At 38.3% G+C, this 24,488-nt stretch overlaps 1 protein-coding gene and 1 long non-coding RNA gene across 2 annotated transcripts; both read left to right on the plus strand.

The window, feature by feature from the left end:
* Positions 1-17,516: 17,516 nt before the first annotated feature.
* LOC137725207 (uncharacterized) lies at positions 17,517-18,169 on the plus strand. Its single transcript, XR_011067474.1, has 3 exons — positions 17,517-17,661; positions 17,888-18,004; positions 18,127-18,169. It is a non-coding gene; the product is annotated as an uncharacterized lncRNA (long non-coding RNA).
* Positions 18,170-18,503: 334 nt separating this feature from the next.
* Positions 18,504-20,000, plus strand: LOC137723189 (ankyrin repeat-containing protein NPR4-like). Its single transcript, XM_068462362.1, has 2 exons — positions 18,504-18,957; positions 19,173-20,000. The coding sequence occupies exons 1-2, from the start codon at positions 18,613-18,615 to the stop codon at positions 19,830-19,832; spliced, it is 1,005 nt and encodes a 334-aa protein (XP_068318463.1). The 5' UTR covers positions 18,504-18,612; the 3' UTR covers positions 19,833-20,000.
* The last annotated feature ends 4,488 nt before the right edge of the window (positions 20,001-24,488 follow it).

Here is a 24,488-nt window from a genome sequence, read left to right on the forward strand (position 1 = left end):
GTGTAACTAGGGCAAGCACTATTTGAATGGAGGAGTGCTTAACCACAGGAGAAAAAATCTCATTGTAATCTACTCCCTCATTCTAAGCACATCCTTTAGCCACTAGCCTAGCTTTAAATCTCACCTAGTTCTTGTCATCTTCTCCATCCTTCTTTGCATAAACCCATTTGTAGCCAATTGCTTTCCTTCCTCTAGGTAGCTTCACCAATTCCCTAAGTCTTATTCTTGTGAAGGGAGAGCATCTCTCAAACATACATACAAACAAAATAAAATAAGCAATATACTACTTGAATCACTAGTTGAATGACTTTTATACAAATAAACTTGCAGTGTATAATACTGTAATCTAGATACAATACAGTATAAAATATACAATCTATATTTTTGTGTATGATTAATATCCTTTTAAGCAAATTACTTCCAGATAGGCCTGTCAACTAATAGCTTGTCATTGAGGGTTGGTTTGGTATTGTTGTGCTTTGAAAAAAAAGTTGCTTCTGCTATGCTGTGAGAATAAGCAGCTGTGAAATAAAGTAAACAGAGTGTTTGGTAAAGTTTTTTGTAAAAGTGCTTTTGAAAAAAAAAAAAAAACAGTATTATAATGTTTGGTAAACTTTTATATAAAACAGATATGAAAAAAGCTGGTTTTTTAAAGCTGGGTTTTGCAGCTTCTTGTTTTTGCCTTTTTTTTTTCACCCAAAACTATGAAAAAAAGCTGAAGCTGAATGTTTATCAAACATAAAAACAGCTCTCAGTTTTTTTTTATACCAGTTTTTTTCAGAATCATCTCGGTACCAAACTAGATCTGAGTCACATCATAACCTTTGTGGCCATTCTGTAATAGGCCATACTTTTGTGTCAATTAACGGCCCAGTTGGACTAACACCGACAGAACTTATGTTTTCCTTTGAACTTGAAAAACAAAATAAGCAAATACAATTTTTATTTGAGATATGAAAAAATAAATTTTAGCAAGGACCGAAAAGAAGGCACAATCAAGTTTCATAACACAAAATTCATCAACCCTAAACCCTAATTCCAAGAAAATACCCATAATACCTCCAAAGACACTTAATTTGCATGATTCACAACAAAAAGGGTATAAAGACACCAATTTTTGCTTTTAAATTCAAAAGATGACAAAATTAAGATTGGAGTTTCACAGTTCTTACCCAAATTTGCCCACATTCAAGTATACTCACAACCATTCAAGTTCGTATATCCTCAAATGATCATCACCCAGACCAACGTTAAACATGCAACACGAAAATGAATCATATCCCTAAAATTCCAAAAGTGGGGATATTCCGAATATGGACAAAAAACTAAAATAGCTTACCTTCTTATGTATAGCTTGTCATCCAGAATTCAAAGCTGAAAACATAATGAAGTTCAAAGTATGACGAAGAAGCAGAAGAATTAAAGAGTTGTGCCTATGAAAAAAAAATTGAGAGAGCAGGTACCAGAAAAATCTATGAAGAAAAAGAATTGGGTAAATTACATTTTCGTACCTCAGGTTTGGGGCCTATTTCAATTCCTTACAACATCTTCAAAACATTTCACTTTCATACCTTAAGTACTATTTTATTTCAAAATAATATCTCCGTTACATTTTCCATTCATTGATCCGTTCAGTGCTGACGTGGCTGCCACATATATGCCACGTGGCTGCCAAATGTCTGCCACGTGGCAAAAAAAAATTCATTTTTTTTTAAATAAACCTAAATCTTCTAAATATATATATATATATATATATATATATATATATATATATATAAACAAAACAAAAAACAGAAACCTTATCCCCCTCATCCTCTTCTTTTCTCCCTGCAACCCCCAACCCCCAAACCCAGAAAAAGAAAAAAAAAAAAAAAGGTTAGAAAACTAGATCCCATCACCCCCACCCCTCCCCCCCTCCCTCGGTGAAACCCCCCATACGTAAACCTTCAACCCAAAAAAAAAAAAAAAAAATAGAAAACCCAGATCCCGTCAACCCCCCCTCGGGGCGATGTCGGAGCCTCATCATCTTCTATCTGTCGTTCGCACCCATCCTCCACCTCCTCATCCACACCCATCCTCCACCTCCTCTGCACACCCATCTTTCTATCTTCCCCCTTCCAACCTGAGCCCAACCTGCAACTCAGAAAAAAGAAAAAGAAAAAAAACCCAGCGCACCCTCTTCCCTCCTTTACACACCCCACTCCTTAAATCCACACTCATTGGGGAAGACGGGATCTAGGTTGTATGGAAATGGAGAGTTTTTTTTTTTTTTTTTTTTTTTTCTGGGTTGCAGGTAGTGGGTGCGGAGGAGGAGGTGGAGGGTGGGTGCATGGTGGGTTTGGCAAATGTGAGATGTTTTTACACTTTCCAAAACCCCCAAATTATTCTCACATTTATCACTCACGTGCTATTTTATTGACGGAACCAAGCTTTTTTTAACAACTAGTAAACTACAGAACCATGGTAGAATAATATGAAATGGTTGTTGCATGATCAGAACAATTTTTTGTCCAAGTGTTTATGTCCTCTTGAAAGCTAGGTAGCTCATTAAATTTTGAAAGAACAAACATAATTCAATTTAGGGTTCTTTGGGACGTTGGAAACTAATTATGAAACTATTGATTCAACTCTATCCAAGCCACTGCTTCATCTGTTGTAAGACCATCTCCAGCCAACCCTTTTAAGTTCTCCATCTCTAGTAGCAATGCCGAATCATGGTTGCTAACCCGGCACCTCGACGGAGAGTTCCCGATAATGAGGGGAAACAACGGCAGTGTGTTCGTGCTAATCAAGGAAGGCAGCCCCCTCTTGACTCCCTGAACAAAACTCGGCATAGCAACTTTTATGGTGTGTTAATATGTATGTACTTGTTCAAGGACATGAGTTGTAATTTTCAGATTTGGATCCCCTTTGGATTTGGATCCCATTTGGATTTTCTTTGTGAGATCCTAGAAATCCACACATCCTATGAAGATCCTTAAAAATCCTCACATTCTAAAGATATGAAGATCCTTAGAATCCTCACAAAAAGGATCCAGTAAGGATCCTTATCTGTAATTTTCTACAATGAATAAATAAAATTGAATATGTCTTGATAAACAATGTTGTACATAGCAGACGTAGACGTACTCAAGTTGGCTAGTCTGCATTCCCTAGCAAAGCTACATAGATGGTCGTCGGAAATCAACCCTAAGAGAAGGAATCCGCCCCTTTGATTTCTTTAAACTGAACATGCACTGCACACGGCGTTGCTGTTGCGCCTTCACAACCTTTTTTGGGTTGCAATCAATATAAGCCCATATGAATATTTAAAAATTTAAAAATTTTAAATTTAAAAAAAAAAATCCCAAACTTCCCCCTCCCTCTTCGACTCCCCAACCCACCTCCTCATTCTCCTCTAACCTCTTCACCTCCCCTCCCTTCTCTTTCCCCAAGTTAACCCAGGCAAAACCGACCCATGCGAACCCTAACCCACACATCCGCGTTCAGACGCAAGATTCGCCATTTTGGACACCCCTAATTGGCATTAGAGGTAAAAGTTTCAAACCCAGATGAAAAAGCTTCAAGCTGTCATGCTTAAACATATGAACACATCAAGCTTCTCACTTCCCCTAAATGAATTTGGATGTTTAATGCAAAGACTGCAATGAGAAATTAAAACACAACATTTTTATCTGACTAATGGAAAACGAGTTTTCGGTATCCTTAGTTCACGCAAATTGCATATCCCACAAACCAGAAGACCCAAAACTTCAAACATCAAGGACCTAAATTTCATATGCTAAAATAGAATAAAATAAAGGGAACTCTTGTTGAGTATGAATCTTATATTGAAGAGAGGATGAACCTTATATGGGCTTATAAGAGGTTAGGCTACTCCCTATATTGCCAATTGGTTTTATAGTGAAACCTCAACTTTCTTTATGGTATCAAAGTAGGTTGTCTCACCTGTGAAACTCAACAGCCACACGTGCTCCACGTCACCCCGTGATGTTGTTCACGTGTTAGGCTTGAAAATTCGCCACACATAAGGAGGCATGTTGAGTATAAATTTCACATTGATGAGGGGATGGATCTTGTATGGGCTTATAAGACCAACTCTAAACCTTGGAGTAAGTCCTAAATTTTCCTTCTATTCCCCCCATTTCTCTCCAACTCATGTTCTAAAATTAAGTTAAGTGTTAAAACCTAAAAAAAAAAAACACAAATTCCCCCCAAAATTTAACCCAAAACACCTGATTGAGCCCAAATGTGAGAGTGAAAAAACTAATGTGAAACCTAAATGCCCAAAACCTACTCTCGGATGCGCTCAATGCGCTAGGGCCAAAACCAGCGGGACCTCACCCATGTGGGCATATCCCCCGCGTGTCAGATGGCCTAATAGCCTAACGGCTAGTTTTTGTGATCCAACGGCCACATTTAAATGGGATGTTGGTTGATTCAACGGTCACATTTAAATGGGCCGTTGGTTGATCCAACGGTCCACGTTCAAATTTTTTTTATATATATTTATTGAATCCAAATGCTGAAATCGAATATAATCAAATCTAACGGTAAAAAAAAAAAAAAAAAGATCTAATGGCCCAAATTTAAATCCAACGGTTAAAATAATTTTAACTCAAAATTCATCCAAAATTATTTAACTCATGTGTCGATTTAATGATTTTTCAACAGTTATCGAAATTTAAATATTTTTAAGTTAAAATGTTCATAAAATTAATTTAGGATAGTCTACATAATTATTTTTTTAAAGTTAATCTAAAAAAAAATTAGCCTAGATTCATTTTTTAATAATCTGGGGTTAAAATTTTAAGCCAAAATGGTTGTACCAGAAAAACTGTTTCTGGGTTAAAAATTTTAGGCTTTACTCCAAGAATTAGGGATGGTCTAAGAGGTTAAACCACTCCCCATATTACCAATTGGTTTTATGATGTAACCTCAAACTTTCTTCATCTCTTACCTTCCAATTATCAGAGACAAAGGACTGCCACTACCATTATTGTGAGAGAAATGAGTGGAATTAAATTAATCAATCATTCAGTGGAACTTCTTCAGGGCAAATTTTGTAATTTTTATTTTTTAGGAAAACAAAGAGTACAAGGAATGAAAGGAAAAAGAACATTAAAGGAGGAAGCATTAATGAAGCACAGATGGAGAAAAAAAAATGGTTTTTCTCCAAAACCGAGATGGAAAATTCAACGATTTTCTATACCAAAAGAGGGAAACACAAAAGGGAGAAAAAAAAATGAGGGTTTTTCTCAATCCTCAGATGGAGAAAAAAGGTTTTTTCTAATTTTTTTTCTTAGTGCTAAGAATTTGAACCTGACCGGCGAGTGAGCATTGTAACCACCGAACCGTACTGCATTGAATCGAAGCAGTCATGACTTGGCGTCATGGACCGGGACCCGAGTCCACCTCCCGAGTTGTAGAACGAGGAGGCTGAGGGCAGGAGCGCAAAATCATCCGACTGTTGATCAACGAAGAAGATGAAGAGGTCGAGGAATAGGTCCACTTGTCGGGTTCAGCGGAGTGGGAGTTGAGGAGGAGGGAGCACTGGGGAGGGAGGGAGGGGTGAGACCCAGGCCAGGTGAGGAGGATGAGGGGCTTGGATTTGGGCGGTGGTGGTGAGGAAGGCGATTGTGAGGAAGGCAATAAGGTTTAGGATTTTTTTTTTTTTTAATTTTTATTATTCTTTTATTTTTAATTTTAATTTCTTAATTTAATTTTTAATTTTTTTTAATTTTCATGTGGACCTATATTGACACATGACGCCAAGTCATTGTCCACGTGGATGCCACATTATCAGTTAACAGAGGTTCTGACGAAAACTTAATGGATGTATAAAAGTGTCCCAAAATTATGACTTTAGGTACTATACTAGAACGAAAAAAACATGATGATGTATGAAATGTTGAAAATCAATAAACTTTAAGATAGTAAACTAAGATTAACCCCAAAATGAATTCTTTTGTCTGGTTTGTAATGTTTATTAGGCCCAAATGCTTAAGCTAGTATTAGGGCTAGTGTCATGAGTTCGTCTAGACAATAATTGTTGAGTGGCATTTCCATGAATATATCCATTGTGATTGCCTGCACATTTCTTGTTCCTTCTTACCAGAATAGTGAGGGCTCTTTAACTAGCTTATGAATCCATACATTAATCTAATAAGATGCTTAGTTCACCATCAAGTTAATCTAATAGAGTTTTAGAAGAAAAAAAGCCTTTCAACAATGGCAAAGCATCTAGAAGAAAAAAAGTCATGAACAAAAAACAAAAACTGGTCGAGTGAAATGGCGTGTTTTCTCGACCTTTGCCACTTCCGCTCATATTCATGGTCGACAAAGAAGGATATACCACATTTGTTGTTCTTTGACTGCAACAATTTTAGTACTGCAAAATTAGGTAGGTGAAAGAAGATTGAAAGTACATAGTAGACTTGAGTGTCAAAAAAGATAGCTCCCTTCTTTACATTCAATGAAGATGTCAAGAAAGATAGCCCCCTTCTTAAATCCAAATTGTTTCTTTCAAATTTCTCAATTCATATGAGCCTAATGCCCTCTATGGTTTATTGATTAGTGGCTTTATTGATAAAATGAATTATTATTAACACTCTAAAAATCTCATTTTGCACTCCAAACTTTCTATAATTAGAAGGAAAAATACACTTGTGAAGAGTGTAGATTGAGATTTTTTGAGTGTTAATAACAATTCACATTGATAAATTTTAATTTTATTGCTAATTTCATCTTGTACTCGATGGTAATTATGCAATAGGATAAAAAAGACATCTCATTTTTTAAATTTAAGTTAGGTGTAGAGTGAGATACATGGTGTGACATCCCACATCGCCCAGGGGAGTGATCCTTAAATGTATATTCCAATCTCTACATAGCACGAGGCCTTTTGGGAGCTCACTGGCTTCGGGTTCCGTAGGAACTCTGAAGTTAAGCGAGAAGGAGGCTAGAGCAATCCCATGATGGGTGACCCACTGGGAAGTTGCTCGTGAGTTCCCAAAAACAAAACCGTGAGGGAATGGTAAGCCCAAAGCGGACAATATCGTGCTAAGGTGGTAGAGCGGGCCCGGGAAGTAATCCGCCTCGGGCCGGGATGTGACAATTGGTATCAGAGCCGATCCCTGGCCGGAAATGTGCCGACGAGGACGTCGGGCCCTTAAGGGGGGTGGATTGTGACATCCCACATCGCCCAAGGGAGTGATCCTTAAATGTATATTCCAATCTCTACCTAGCACGAGGCCTTTTGGGAGCTCACTGGCTTCGGGTTCCGTAGGAACTCCGAAGTAAAGCGAGAAGGAGGCTAGAGCAATCCCATGATAGGTGACCCACTGGGAAGTTGCTCGTGAGTTCCCAAAAACAAAACCGTGAGGGAATGGTAAGCCAAAAGCGGACAATATCGTGCTAAGGTGGTGGAGCGGGCCCGGGAAGTAATCCGCCTTGGGCCGGGATGTGACACATGGGTTCAAATAAAAATTTCCAAAATAAATGTGTATAACTCCTACTTTTCTGTTGTCAAGTGTATAACTCATACTATTCGCTAGGCAAATGAGATATGTTATCGTTACGATGTTAGTTGAACAATGTTAGTGAACATGTTAAACTCTAAGACTAAGACTTTTTTTTTCCTCTCTCATTGTACCTTAATGGACTAAGACTATAAGAAACGGTGTTTAAATCATCCTTCAAATAATATGGTAGGCCCAAATCCTTCTTTGAAAATTCCGATAGTTATCTAGAATGATTTGGTCATCTAAAAAATTTTCGAACCTTTTACCCTTTTAAATTCCACCCCTGCACTCGACAATTTCTGGCTTCGCCACTGTTTACACCTAAATTGGAATCTCCTTTCAATAATTTATTATTTTGACTTAGATTCGGACATCTTTCGAATTTAAAAATATATTTTATATTATAGCGACACACTTTTCGATCCTTTATGCTTTTTATCCAACATTCTTTTTTCTTTCAGATTTCTCAATTCAAATGAGCCTAATGCCCTCAATGGTTTATTGATTAGTGGGTTTATTGATAAAGAGAATTGTTATTGGCACCCCAAAAGTCTCATTTTGCACTCCAAACTTTCTATAATTAGAAGGAAAAATACACTTGTGAGGAGTGTATATTGAGATTTTTGGAGTCTTAATAACAGTTCACTTTGATAAATTTTAATTTTATTGTTAATTTCATCTTGTACTTGATGGTAATTATGCAATATGATAAAAAAGATATCTCATATTTAAAATTTAAGTTGGGTGTAAAGTGAGATTATATGGGTTCAAATAAGATTTTCCAAAATAAATATGTATAACTCCTACTTTTCTGTTGTCAAGTATCTAACACATACTATTCGCTAGGCAAATCAAATATGTTATCGTTTTATTAATACGATGTTAGTTGAACAATGTTAGTGAACATGTTAAACTCTAAGACTAAGACCTTTTTTTCCTCTGTCATTGTACCGTAATGGACTAATACTATAAGAAATGGTGTTTAAATCATCCTTCAAATAGTACAGTAGGTCCAAATCCTTCTTTGAAAATTCCGAGTAGTTATCTAGAAGGATTTGGTCATCTAAAAAATTTTTGGACCTTTTATCCTTTTAAATTCCATCCCTGCCGTCGACAATTTCTGGCTTCGTCACTGTCTACATCTAAATTGGAATCTCCTTTCAGTAATTTATTATTTTGACTTAGATTCGGACATCTTTCGAGTGTAAAAATATGTTTTATATTATAGCGAGACATGTGTTGCTCACTTCGTGAAAAGAGTCTATAATTGGATACTAATAAACTAAGCAAAGGTTGATGCTTGCTTGGATAATGGATAACGCACATATAGCTAAGAAACAATTAGTAACCTTTACTCTTCGATCATTTATGCTTTTTTATCCAACATTCTTTGTTAATTAAGCAAGCATACAGCAAGGTAGATGACCGAAAGACAAAAAATGAAAAAAAAAAAAAAAAAAAAAAAGAAGCATAGATGTTTGTACGGATAAAGCAGATCCAGCTGGAAAATGGTAACCTTAATGTTCGATCAGTTTAAGCTTTATTATTTCAAACCATATAGCAAAAGACACTGCTTAATCTGTTGCAGACAATCTCCAGCCGACACCTTTTCAAAGGACATGAAATGTAATTTTCTACAAAAACTGAATATTTCTTGAGAAATAACGAAAATCCTATTCTTAGGGGCCCTATAGACGGTACAAATAATGGTATGAATACATAATAATTGTAGAACTACAAGACTTGGAGAAATAATGTTGTGCAATTGTTGAAGGAAATTGTTATTGGCACTCCAAAAATCTCATTTTGTACTTCAAATTTTCTATAATTATAAAGAAAAATACATTTATGAGAAATGTAGAATGAGATTTGTAGAGTGCTAATAACAGTTCCCATTATTGAAAATTAATACAGTAGAAAAGACAAACCTAGACTTAGCAAAGTTGACTAGTCTACACTCAAATTTGAATCTCCTATTCTATTGTTTTGATTAGATTAAAACTTCCCTTGAATTAAAAATTTTAATACACACACACACACACACGCACACACACACATATTCTTTAAGAGAATGGACTCCCATTTTTTTTAACATTGGATTAGTTTTGGGGCCTATATCACATCGAACTTTGACGATTTGAACCATCTATTTTTCAAGTTGCACCTCATAGATTATCCTTGCAAGATATTGGCCAAATCGAAAATATTCTAGGCATCTAATTGAGTTTAAAGAAATTGTCGAACACTATGTTCTAAGAGATATTAAAATTTCATCGTGACAATTAGCTAGGTAAATGGTTTCGAATTGAAATGATTTTTTGCATATATGATCTATGAATCGAGACTTGCAAAATAGACAATTCAGATTGTTGAAGTTCTATGTGGAATGAGTCCACAACTAATCCCCTTATTTGAAAAAAAAAAAAAAAAGTGAGAATCACTTCTCTTAAAAGGCCTAATATATATACATACTAGCCTTCATACACGTGCTTATACGCATGCAAAAGATATTTTTTGAATTACGGCACGCTGCGCGCCCCTAAAGATCTTTTATGTGTGTCCAAAGTCCAAACTACATGCTTGGCAAGCGTCTCATTTTTTTTAATTAAGGACTCAATTTTTATTACACAAAGTATGAAACAATCTTGTTGCATTGTGAGAAGGTTTTGAACTAAATGAATAATATTAGACCATGCTAGAAGAAACCCATGAATATTCCACGTAATAGTGAGATACTATTTTAAAAAAAAAAAAAAAAAAACAAATTTTTCTATGACAAAAAAAAAAAAAAAAAAAAACCACCATGACGAAATTACCCCTGTATTATTTTGGGCTGCTTTTGAACTTTTTTGTTTAGGGGGGCATTTCTGTCCCATTATTTTGGTGAAGCCTATGACCCCAAAAAGGGCTACCGGCTTTATATATAAAAGATGATACACACACACGGGTAATGCTAGGAAAACTACATTTGGAGACTAAATTTGCAACTAAATGATGTGTCACTAATAGGAATAAGCACGTTTATCAACGTTTGAGTAATAAACCAATCATCAACTTCCATATCCTTTAATTTTCAAAATTTTGTCTACAAATTTAGTCTCCCTAGCATTACCCTATATATATACACACACATGTGTTGCACGCTTGGTGAACCGAATCTATGATAGAAAATTAATAAACTAAACAAAGGTAAATGCTTGTACGGATAAAGCACATCCAGCCAAAAAATAAAATAAAAATAAGGATCCATTCCCTTAAAATGCCTGCTAATATACATATATAGACATGTGTTGCACGCTTGGTGAACAACATCTACAATAGGAAACTAATAAACTAAGCAAAGGTAGATGCTTGTATAAAGCACATCCAGCTAGAAAAAAATAAAGATTTCTTCCCTTAAAAATGCCTAATAATGTACATATATAGGCATGTGTTGCACACTTGGTGAACAAAATCTACAATAGGAAACTAATAAACAAAGCAAAGGTAAATGCTTGTATAGATAAAGCACATTCAGCTAGGAAAAAAAAAAAAAGAATTCCTTCCTTTGGAGCAAGTCCACCGGGGTTTGATAGTCTGGCACCCAGCCCCCCAAACAGCTCGGCACCTAGCTAAAAGCTTCCAGACCAAGATGTCCTATAGGCCGGGCCAGAATGTGCTGAGCCAAGGCCCAGCCTACATGACATCATGTTGACGTCACAGACCATTTTAATTTTTTTTTTTTTTTTTTTTTTTTGCGCCAAACGCGTGGGAAGTAGGCGCGACTGGGAGCGAGTCTCCGACAAGAAAACAGAGGCAGGGCCCGCATGAGCAAGCGTACTCACCCATCTGATGGGGAGGCCACGTGGCCAGTTCTGGACCGTTGGATTTCCAACGGCTAGATGACGTGGCGCGTTCTGGGCCGTCCAATCCAAAGATCAACAGTCCACGATTTTTAGGCTTAAAAAAAAAAAAAAAAAAAAACCTAACAATCAGAATTGTGATTGTTAGCCACATGTCATACTTATGGGCTGTTGGATTTGAATCTTTTTCAATTCCAACGGTCTATATTAATTCACTTAATAAAAATTGTTAAAAATACAGAAAAAATTTTAAATTTATTTGTTATTTTTGTCCTATAAATACCTAACCATTATCTTTCACCTTACACCATATTTCAATATTTTCAACACTTTCTACCAAAGCTTTCATATACTTTTTGTGTGAAAAAAAAAAACACCTAACCAGAACCTCATTCTTTTTTTTCTTTTTTTTTTTTTTTTTTTTTTTTTTGTCCATATAAACACTACATCCCTACATCCATCCTCACACCAAAATCAATCATTCTTTTTAGCTCAGAATCCTTCTTTATCCCTACATCCATCCTTACAATGTCTTTTTCAAGGAGAGTGTATAAACAGTTTGAGGAGCAACAGAAAAGATTGTTGGCACAACAGGAAGAATTGGTCAATCTCGAGGAAGATGGAGGTGAAGATGAGGCTTTTGCAATGGAAAAGAATGAGGATGATGACCATAGAAGGCAGATGGCTTCACATTCCCGCCGTGTCATGGAAGCTGTGGGTCAGATATCCAAACCCAGACATGCTGCAAACTTCAATAGAAAGAGGGAAATATGAGGTAATAATCTCTTGGAAGATTATTTTATCCCCAACTGTGTATTCCTTGATCATGTTTTTAAATGTCGTTTTAGAATGCAATGAAGTTTGTTTGACAAAATCATGAGTGCTATTTGCAACCATGATCAATAATTTGTGCAAAAAAAAGATGTTTTTCATATTCTAGGTCTTTTTCATAGCAAAAAGTTGTTGCTGCCTTGTGGATGCTTGCATATGGAGCATCTGTAGATCAAGCATTTGCAGATCAAGTGAATGAGATAACGAGGATGGGAAAATCAACTGTTCTTGAGTCCCCAATGCAATTTTGCTTCGCAATCGAAACCCTCTATACGAAGGAGTACCTCCGAAAACTTATGCATAGGGATTTGTGAAGGCTATTGAGGAATGGTGAGATGTGAGGTTTCCCTGGCATGATTGAAAGCATTGACTGCATGCACTAGACCTGGAAAAACTGATCAAATGCATGGCAAAGAGCGTATGGCGACAGAAAATGAGCCAAAAATATCATTTTGGAAGCGGTGGCTTCATTGGATACATGGATTTAACATGCATTTTTTTGTGTTCCAGGAGCTCAGAATGACCTAAATGTCCTTACCCAATCTCCAGTCTTCGACGAAGTGTTGCAAGGAAAAGCACCCAGAGTAAAATATTCAGTCAATGGCCATACATATGACGGGTCATACTACCTTGCAGACGGTATTTACCCAAGGTGGATAACGTTTGTCAAAACAATCCTACATCCACAAAGTGAAAAAGAAAAACGGTCACGCCCCGATCCCGACATACGGCCAGGATTGACACTTAACGTCACCAAGCATCTATATATCTAACATACCGCACCTACGGGATATGGGCAAAGCATAACCGGAGAACCAAATGCATAATAATTTTTCGTATACTTTATGGATCCATCTAATTTCCTTGTTAGACTGCTTACGTACCTTAAGACGGAAGCAAGTCATTAATAGTTCATCATTTACTATACTCCGACGTTTATCATAGTACGTTCTAACATACAGGCATATCATCCCTTAATCAATTATCACATGACAATCAAGATTTCCACTTCATCCATCATATAAATCACAATGTTTCCCCACATAAAATCACAATACATAGCATGTAACATATTAAAGAATCAACAAGCACAATATTATTTTCTAGCCACATTGATCAACTAAAATAATTATACTAATAACAATCATATCCAACGTCATTCCACAATCCCATCACTTAATCAATTCTTGAATCAAAGATGCATGATTTTGACTTTTAACTTTGTTAATCAATCAATGAGATAACAAATCATTTCACGAATTTAATTAAAAAGCTCTATATACTTCCCTACTTGGATTTTGAGTAATAACATGGTATATAAATTCACAAGACTATTGTGGGTAATTCCCATTCACTTGAATCTAGGATTCTAAGATAACTTATGGAAATGAGCAAGAGCAAGGATTCCGGACCACTCAATGGAATCCAACTACATCGGGTTCCAGACCACTCAACGGAACCAAAATATCAAGCGGTTTCTCGTAGTCTACCCAAACCTGTCACATGTAAAATCAATGCCTACATTATAGGAATGGTACACTGAGCAAATCAAGCACTCAGATAAGTTGCGAGGCTCGGGTGAGTGACAATAATACAAGTATGCGATATTTAATAAAAACAGACCATCGATCACAATCTATAAACATCAAGTATAGAATCATGCTTTATGAAATCATAATCAAGTCGCTGAAAACTCTGAAGAAGTCACCTAGACAGCCAACGGTTTTTCTAATTCAAACCACAAGATTTTCAAAACCATTGTTCATATGTACATTAAAAACTAGGCTAGAGGGACGCAGTTCGGCCGAAGCCTACATAAGTAACCAAACAGGAAGTGGCCCCCTATAATAGATTAACCAAGCAGAGCCCCCCTGAGTAACCATGTAGGTAGTGACCCCCCATCGCGGATTAACCAAGCAAAGTCAGCCTTACGAATCTGTTAGGTAGTGATCACCCATCGCGGATTAACCAAGCATGATCACCCTAAGTATGTATGGCCATAAAGATCGCCCATCGTGGATTAACCAAGCACGATCCATAAATAATACAGTCCCCTATCATGGATTAACCAAAGAGGACCACTAGTGACCCCTCATTGCAGATTAACCAAGCAGGGTCAAGATAACCAAGTAGGTAGTGACCTCCCATTGTAGATTGATTAAGCAAAGTCACACCTACAGAATGGTTAGGTAGTGATCACACATCGCGGATTAACCAAACATGATCACTCTTAAGTATACATGACCATAAGGATCGCCCATCGTGGATTAACCAAGCGCGATCCATAAATAGTATGGTCCCCTATCATGGATTAACCAAGCAAGACCATCCATGTACCACAGCTACATGGTGCAGACTCGGTATCACCTAACCCCGTGACACTAGGGTAACGGTCCCCTACTAGCCCTCAGTTTAACAAACATTTCAATATGCACTTCAAATCAATTTTTCCCAAATATTTCCAATCCATGAATCAAATCACATTTGATATAATAGATCGATGGTCAATTATAAAAATCACATTTTAATAGAAAACACATTTATAAAACCAAGTCATATCCACAAAGGATACTAATATAAGAAAACAGGGTAATAACCATATCACATATATTAAAGTCACTCACCAAGACAAGTCTGCAAAGCCTCACTAAGTCTCTAGTAATACTAATTTTAGTAATTCAAATGGTTCAACACCTATTGACCAAAAGTCAACTCTAAGTCGACGGTGGGGTTCACGTCCTAGTAAATTCAAATGGTTCAAGACCCATTGACGCCTAAGCGCTGGGCGTCAGGCCGCCTCCGCGATTATTTCAAAAACGTTCAGCAAATTGGCAAGGGTATTAGGCGGTGCTAGGCGCCAGGCTATGCGACCTCCGCGATGGTTCTGTTAAAATATTATACTTTCATCGTTTCGTTACACCGCGAGGGTGACGACATAAAATTTGAAAAGAGCAATAGAGAAAGGTGAGGGAAGAGTAAGCGTGAGAGAGATCTATAGAAGGAAGAAGAATAATAGCACAATTGCATAAAAACGAGAACTTTGACCTGGAAGCTTCAGATTTCTTTGCCGGAGAAGATTTCTTCGCTGTGCTTGAGGAATTTGACAAGACTCATGATTAGTTTGTTGGAAATTATACAGAGCAAGAAGATGGAAATTAGGCGGAGAAGATGGGAAATCAAGCGAAGCAATTTAAGAAGAATGGAAGGGAGAGGAAACGAGAAACCCCGAAATAAAGGCCTTGTTGATTTCCAAGCCTTCAACCATTCCCGGGGAAGAAAACAATGACTCCCCTTTGTCAGATGGATTTCTAACATTATTAAACAAATATATTATATATCATTATATATTTCCAAGGCCTTGCCGATTTCCAAGGCTTCAAAAACCACTCCTGGAAACGATAATAATGACTCCCCTCTGTCAAATAGATTTCCATCATTATTAAACAAATATATTATATATTATTATCTATTTCCAAAGCCTTGCAATTTCCTAAGCTTATTAACTATATTAAAAAAAAGTTACCTACTTCACTATTAAACAAATATATTGTATATTATTATCTTTTTCTTTTTTCTCAAATTATGTACTTAAAATTCTTACATTACCTATATATATATATATATATATATATATATATATATATATATATATATATCTTTTATTTTGTGGTTTATGATGGAATCATATATATTTTAAGTATAAACAAATACTTATTTACACGAAATATAATAAATTTAATTAAATCCGCCTAGTCCGCCTAGTCGCCTACCTAGACCTCGCCTAGCCGCCTAGATGCTAAGCCCCAGCCCTCCGTCCGACTAACGCCTAGCGTCTTTTAGAACCTTGGCTCACACTGGTGCAAAAGACATTTTTTGAATTAAGGTTCGCTACGCGTGACTTACACATTTTATTACGGGTGCTACGCACCCCTAAAGATCTTTTATGTATGTCCAAAGTCCAAACCACATGTTTGGCAAGCGTCTCATTTTTGAATTAAGGGATCAATTTTAATTACACAAAGTATGAAACAATCTTGTTGCATTGTGAGAAGGTTTGAACTAAATGAATAATATTAGACCATGCTAAAAGAAACCCATTGGATATTCCACGTAATAATGGGATACTACTTAAAAAAATAAAAAATCTATGACAAAAAAAAAGTACCATGACGAAATTACCCCTGTATTATTTTGGGTAGTTTTTGAACTTTTTTGTTTGGGGGGCATTTATGTCCCAGTGTGCGTTATCTGGGATGCCATCGGAGTACTAGCTAGCTTGGGGAGTTTAGTGTGGCGGTTTTCGGTTTAATTTATAGTCTAGCTGCCGCTGCTGCTTGTACGGATAAAGCGCATCCAGCCAGAAAATGGTAACAATAAATATTCGATCATTTTAAGCTTTTATTGGTTTAAACATACTTTGTTAATTTATCAAGCAAAGCATATCAGTAGAAGCAGTAGCGGCAGCTAGACTATAAATTAAACCGAAAACCGCCACATTAAACTCGCCAAGCTAGCTAGTACTCCGATGGCATCCCAGATAACGCACACTGGTCAGCCAGATCAAGACGAGGAAGAGGATAATTCAGGCCAATTTGAAGATATTGTAGAGTTGAAAACCCCCTATCGATTTGTCTTAGAGGATAAATGGGACGAGGTGAAGGAATACTATAAGCAGAATCCAAGAATGTTGCACCGCCAAATGACGCTGCAGGGGGACAATGTACTTCACCTTGCCGCTTCTTCTTGCAGCAAATTACAATGCAAAGAAGTCCTCGAATGTTTAGTTGATATATGCGTCAATGACAGTGACAGCAATTCAACCGATAAGTACAAGAGATGGTCCTTGAGGGTTCAAAATAAAGGCGGAAACAATGCTCTTCACCAGGTGAGTGTGTCCGGCAGTGTGGAAGCGGCTAGGTTCTTGGTGAGGAGGTTCAACGAGCCTATCGCAGATCCAAGTATTCCCAATCTGAACTACCCTAGTATTGATGATGAAAAGAAACATAACCCTGCGCGGAAGCTGCTGTGGACTCGGAATGGTTTAGGAGAAACTCCACTCTACAGAGCGGCTGCTCGCGGTCACAATGGCTTGGTCAAGTTTTACATGGAAGAAAAGCCGGAAGATTATTGGCAGCACTTCCTGAGACATGACAAAATGACCGCTCTTCGTATGGCTGTCATTGGCCAACATTTTGGTCTCTCTCTCCCTCAAAAATGCATACATTGATTCACAACACTTATTATATATATATATATATATATATATATGCAGAGATGCAGATTATAACTTTTGCTCTTTGTCTTCCACAATGCAGAGACTGCTCATTGGTTGCACAAGAACTTCACTTTACTGGGGGAAATGCCAGATGAGGAGGGATTGACAGGCCTTAAATTGTTAGCCCATATGCCAAAGGCCTTTGAGCCACATTTTCAACAAAGCCATTGGAAGATGCTCATTTATCATTGTACGTATCATTGCTCTATTGTTATGTGTTGAGAATGAGTCTCACATTAATGGAAGGAGGAAACTTGCATGGGCTTATAAGAGGTTGGGCTACTCCCCATATTGCCAATTGGTTTTATGGTGAAACCTCAACTTAATTTGTTCACTAAGTACACGTGTATGTTTGTGTGCATGCACGTTTCCTTTTGAAGCATTAATCTCGTACTTGATTGTTGTTGTATATCCAGGCCTTCCTAATGGAGAAGATGTGGAGATGGATGGAGAAGATGTGGAGAAGGATGACGTGGAGAGCGGCATGAAGAGCAACCATCCCCGTCAATCCATCTTTCGGAAGAAACTCGCAGGTAATCAAATTTGTAATCTAATTAATTGATCAAATAATTAAACGGCTACCTAGATAAAGCGTTTCTTCAATTGGATTTTTTCAGTGTTCTTAACACAGTTGCATGCATAAACTGTTTGGCAGTTGTCATGAAGTCTTACTATTCATTACTGGACTCCCTTGAAGGTTTGTTTACTTTCCGCCTTTGCCTCAGATCATTTTCATCAAGGCGAACTCTTGTTACTGGAACTCTAAAAAAGAAACATTATTTACTCATTCCTCATTATTTTACATGAGAAGATGAAGAATGCATGATAACTTCTTTAGAATGCCGATACATCTTCCTATGACATGTTAGTTAATGTATACATATGCTTGATCATGTGATGGATAGGAACAGGAGGCCTTGCTGGCACAATCTACAGAATATGGAAAGACAAGAAAAATAAAAATGCACTAAAGAAACTCATCAAATCGCTCGTCCTAAGGGACGAGACTTGGCTGGTTACTGGTGAAGAAAACAGCAGGACCATTTCTCTGGGGTCATGGAAAGATCCTGAGAAAGATGGTGATGGTGGAGGCAAAACAGGAAAGGCAATTACAAAAGAAACCAAATCGGCATTGAAAGAGATGGCGATGTTTGAAGTTAACAAATCTACCCCATTGTTTATAGCAACTGTCAAAGGAAATGTACCCATTGTGCAGGAGATACTTGAGAAGCATCCTCAAGCAGTCGAGCATATTAACCATAAGGAACACAACATTTTGCATCTGGCCATTAAGAACCGCCAGAAAGAGATCCTTAAGCTTATCGTAAGCAAACCAACTTTGATGTCGATGTTGAATGAGAGGATAGACTACCAAGGAAACACCTTATTGCACCAGGCTGCAGATAGGAGTTACTACTCTATATCATTGACTCAGCAATTAATAGGCCCGGCCATGCAATTGCAAGAAGAGCTGCACTGGTTTGAGGTAACGTTCTATTGCTAAACTTATGTTATTTCACAAATATCTATTTTACCGATTAAGTCTATCGATCTTATAAAATACTTACGTTGTCAGGAAAATACTTATGTTTACTAATTAAGTATGTTCAGCTGGTAAAAGGCTTATGTTGTAAGACAAATATTTCTGTTAGAAAATCTATATATGTGGACATGATTAATATGTACGTCTGTTTGTGTCAGCGTGTAAAAGGGATAATACCGCCTCATTACACCATCCACCACAGCCTTTACAATCAGACAGCGGACGACTTGTTCAACTCTTGGCATGACGAACTTTTGGAGGAAGCACAAAAATGGGTAAAAGACACGGCTCAGTCATGCTCAACCGTGGCGGTGCTAGTTGCCACTGTAGTCTTTGCAGCTGCCTACACCATTCCCGGGGGGACTAATGGCCAAAATGGCCTTCCTCTTTTCCAGAACGATCCTCTCTTTTTGCTCTTCACCTGCATGGACGTTGTGGCCATCGCCAGCTCATTATCTTCTGTGGCATTCTTTCTCTCGGTCCTCTCCTCCCCTCTCGAGTACCCACTTTTTGTTAGCAGCATTCCTAACAAGATCATGGCAGGTTTCGTCTTGCTCTTCATTTCCATGGCAACAACCATGCTCGCCTTTGCTGCCACCATTTTGTTGTTGATTCGCGTCGAGAAGAAATGGACCAAGTCTCTACTTTACCCTATTGCTTTTTTCCCAGTCCCTCTATTCGGCTTGCTTCAATTTCCTATGTATCATTCCTTCAAAGTCGTGTTCCATGAAATTAATGCCTGGTTTTTCAAACCCTTACTCGACTTGCTTGGCTTTCCCAAGAAGAGATCAATATGGGGCAAGAGTAAGGCGGATTGAATCACACATACTTTTCGTCACAACACATTGTGATGCAGATTCACAATCTTGCAACATAAGTATTTATTGTTATTATCGTTTGAATATTTTGGATTTTTTTTATTTTCTCCCCTATTTTCACAGTGTTATTGTGTCTTCATTCACAAGTATGGGCAATAAGTGAAGAATGTCACAAGTTGTATGTTAAAGATTATGTCTCTTGTATGCTTTTATTGATTTGTAATCATCATTTGTGTTTATATGTCATCCTTAAGTAAGTGGTGGATTTTATTAAAAAAAAAAAGAAAAGAAAAAAAAAAAAAAAGTAATTGGTGGATTGCTTTGGTAGATTGAACATTCTTCTTCAACTTGGGTTTAGATCATATCCCCTTTCTCTTTGTATAAAATAAAATAATAATATCACTTGTAATAAAATTAGAAAATAAATCATATTCAAGCGTAATCAAATTAGTTAAACTAATCTGCTTCTCTTCTACACCAACACTCGCATCCTCCTCCATGATAATTAAGCGATTATACTTGGCCACAATTCCACCCCTAAGGACTTTGCGCCAGCACCCAGCACATTTGTCCACTCAAGTGAACAGTAATAGACCACAGTGAACAGTAATAGGTCAAAGCATCTCCACCACTAAAAAAAATAACCTAGTCCATTTTATTAAAATATTATTATTTTTATTATAAAATAATAATTTAATTTTAAATTTATGACTTCTTCTTTTCTTCTTCTTCTTTTTCTTTTTCTTCTTCCCACTTTTCCCACTTTCTTCTCTGATTTTCCAACTATGCTTGACCCATTTTCTTCCCTGATTTTCCAACTGTGCGGTCAAGCACAGTTTTTCGGCCTTCCCACTTTTCCCACTTTCTTCCTTGATTTTCCAACTGTGCGGTCAAGCACAGTTTTTCGACGGATGAGGGCTTAAAGTTGGTGACGGCATCGCGACCACGGAAGCGCTGTGCAGCAATGTCGTAGGCCCTGGCGGCCTCGTCCTCTTCGTTGAAGGTACCCAGCCAGACGCGCTGGTGCTTCTCGTAAATCTGGGCACCCCAGCGTTCGTTGGCCTGCGGGGCCACGCCTTTGTACTTGGAGGAAGGGAGCTTCTGGGACTCAGCCTCGACGCCGCCAGTGCCGCCGCTGCTGCTGAGCTCGGGGTCGAGAATCACGCTGCCCTTCTTCTTCTTCCCTTCTTCTTCTTCTCTCTGGACTCTCTGCTTCTTCGTCGTCTCCTCGCTGGAGCTCACCAAGGAGGTGCTCCACACCCAGGGAATCGAATTCGGGTCGAGGGAGGATGACGGTATCGCCTGACGTCATGTAGGCCGGGCAAGAGCTCAGCACATTCTGAGCCGGCCTAAGACCAGCTTGGGCTGGGTGCCAGCCTATCTACTCTACTAGAGTGGATTGGCTGGGTGCCTGGCCAATAATATAGCTGGGTGCCGGCCTAAAGGGCTGCCTCATAGGTATCGGCGGAGGTCAATGCTTTTGTGAAGTTGGTCTGACGGTCCACCTGGCATGGCGACTTCACAATATTTATCTCCGTTGAAAAGTAGAAAAATATTTGCAATAGTGAGTGCATTTTGCTCACCCCATAAAGTGGGGTTGATATTCACCCCTCATTGGGTATCGTTAGATTAATTTGATGATTTAATTGATTTAAGGCACAAATCTCAAATTTAAATTAATCTAGCAATAAACAATAAGATAAGAAGATTTGAACTCCAATAATGTTATTCTTGACACGCCCCAACCCCGATATTCCCCGAATACCAGGATAAGCACGTGCTGGCCGACACCCGAAGGTGACGAAAGCCATTTATTGAGTGCAAATGCTGAAAACAAGGGATAAATAAGGTTTATAAATATAAAAGAATAATTAATATGCAAATAAGGACCGTGTTCAGAGCACACCTCTAATCTAGAATACTAAAGAAAATAATATAAAATTGAATGAAACCAAGGAGTGGGTCCTACACCGAGAGGACTCGAAGATGTCGATGCAGAAGTGTCTGGACGTCGGGATTGTATGCCTCGATTCTAAGTCCTGAAGGGGGCGCAAAACAAACATGAGTGCAATGTCTAACCCCCAGGTTTTATGAAAACACAAATATAATGATAAACATAGGTTTTCCGAAACCTAACATGTCGTGCAATGTCTCAAATCATAATTCGCATAAACAATAAACACTAGTGAATGTTCGATATAACACTTCAGGCCCCATGCCGGCTCCCAGTCTCTGAGCAGACAGTCAGAGGAAAACACACTTCAGGCCCCTTGCCGGCTCCCCGTCTCTGAGCAGACAGTCAGAGGAAAACACACTTTAGGCCTTATGCCAACACCAAACCGTCGCCCGGGACGGACCGGATCTATCCCTACGTCCCGTAGCGGAAAGGACCACTAGGTAAGTACAAAACCAGTGAACATACATATATTGAAAATCAACTTCATAGTATAAAGTCATCCATCATCTATACTATAAAGAAGTGTTCTAAACATGTTCTAAATATCATATCGTCATCCATCAGATATTCTATAAGAACATGGGTTATATGAAAAATAGTAATAATTCAAACTAGCCTCAGTAAGCGTGTTATCTCAAAACGTTTCATAAAACATAATCGTAAAGTCATGCCTTTCTGTGTATGCAATTCTATCATTAAAACATGCATTTTTAGAAGGGGTTCACTCACAGTACTTCGCCGTCGAAAAGCCACGCCATCTAGCGAAGAAGGAAACGCCACATATAGTTGCCCCTAAGCACATAAAGGGTACATTTAGTCAAACTCTACTCAAACGATTGAATTTGGGAAAACGGAAATCGAAAACGGGTTCAGAACGTCGAAATTAGCCTAGGAGGGGTCTCGCACAAAAACCCAAAAAGTCAACAACGTTGACCGTTGACCGGTCAAAGTCAGAGTCAACGCTGACCGTTGACCCAGTCAACGGTCAACGGGTCAGGGTTACGGGTCAACGGGTCACGGGTCAACGGGTCACGGGTCAGGGCTTTAGGGTTTTGGGTTAGGGTTTTGGGCTAGGGTTTTAAATGGGTTGGGTTTGGGTAAAAACAGAAAATGGGTTTGGGTTTTTGAATCTCACGGCCCAAGGCCTAATTTAAAAGGGGAAATGGGTTCGAGCTGCAACCAAGGTTTTGGGCTTGGCAGGAAAGGCCCAAAGGCCTTGGGTGTTCGCCGGATTCCAGGTGGGAGAAGGCCGGATTTCGGCCGGAGAATTCCCAAGCTCCGATGGAGCTCAAAACTCAACCAAAACATGTCATTCAATATACCAAATTGAAGCCCCGAAGGTAAGGAATCGAAATATACCCTTGGTTCCCGTCATCGTGGTCGGAGTTGGCCGGAAAACAGCCTGGAAGCCACGGGTGTCCGTCGGAACTGGGTAAGATTCAAATGAGCATAACTTCTTCAACACTCAATGAAATTAGGTGAAACAAAAAGGAAAGTTGTAGTACTCAGCGAGACAAAGAGATTGATACCTTGCACGCCGGCTAACTCGCCGTGGTTTGGCCGGAAATTTCCTCGAAAGGGGCGGTGCTCGCCGGAAAACTGGGAAATGTCTCCGAGGTGGTTTCTTCGTGGTTTGACGTCCAAAACACAACCACGGGGTTAGAAAAGAGCTATAGGTGTGGGCACGGGTGTGTGTGTGTGTGTGTGTTCTTGTCGGAGGAAAGAGCACCGAGAGGGGGGATGGAGAAATCACAAAGGAGAAAGAGAAGAGAGAAGAGAGAAGAGACTTTTTCAGGAAAAAAAAAAGAAAAGGAAAAGGGAACCGGGGACAAAACAGGGTGGTGGCCCTTGGGCTCACCAAACTCAAAAACAATTTTAAAAAGGAAGGTATCCTTCAAACTTAGTGAAAATATAAAAATACCCATTTTCTCACGTAAATTCCGGAACGGGTTGTTACAATTCTTACCACAATTTTATACCACATTTCTTTACCATTTGAGATGGCAGATGAGTTGGACAACCACATCATCTAAATTAATTAGCATTTAATCAAAATGTTAATTGATAATTAATAAAATGATTGTTAATTAAATGATGATTGTGATATGAGAAGTCTCATTCTTTCACCTAAGATTATTTAAGTATTTTAATTAATAAAAAGATTGAAATTAAATGATGTAACTTGTCCAACTCATCTGTCATCTATGATGATAAAAAAAAATATAGTATAAAATTATGGTAAGAATAACATTACTCTAACTCGAAGTGAGGTGAGAGAAAAGAGAACGAAGGTGACGCGTAGCCTGGGATAGGGCTGCAGGGCGGCATAATATATGTATTAATTAAGCAGCATCCTCAGGCAACTATCAGGGGAATTGTGCCCATTTTGGAGGAGATACTCGAGCAGCATCCTCAAGCAGTCGAGCACGTTAACTATGACGAACGCAACATTTTTCATTTGGCAATTAAGCACCGCCAGAAATCGACTCTTAAGTTTATTAAAAGCATACCAACTGTATTTGTCAAGGCTGAATGAGAGGATGGACTGCGATGGAAACACCATATTGCACCAGGCTGCGGATGGAAGTTTCTACTCCATAGCATTGTCTCAAAATTTAATTGGTCCTGCCATGCAGTTACAAGCAGGGCTGCGCTGGTTTATGGTAACGTTCTATTGCTAAATTTATGTTGCCAGACAA

Source organism: Pyrus communis, chromosome 2 (genome assembly GCF_963583255.1).
Source record: "Pyrus communis chromosome 2, drPyrComm1.1, whole genome shotgun sequence".
NCBI lineage: Eukaryota > Viridiplantae > Streptophyta > Magnoliopsida > Rosales > Rosaceae > Pyrus > Pyrus communis.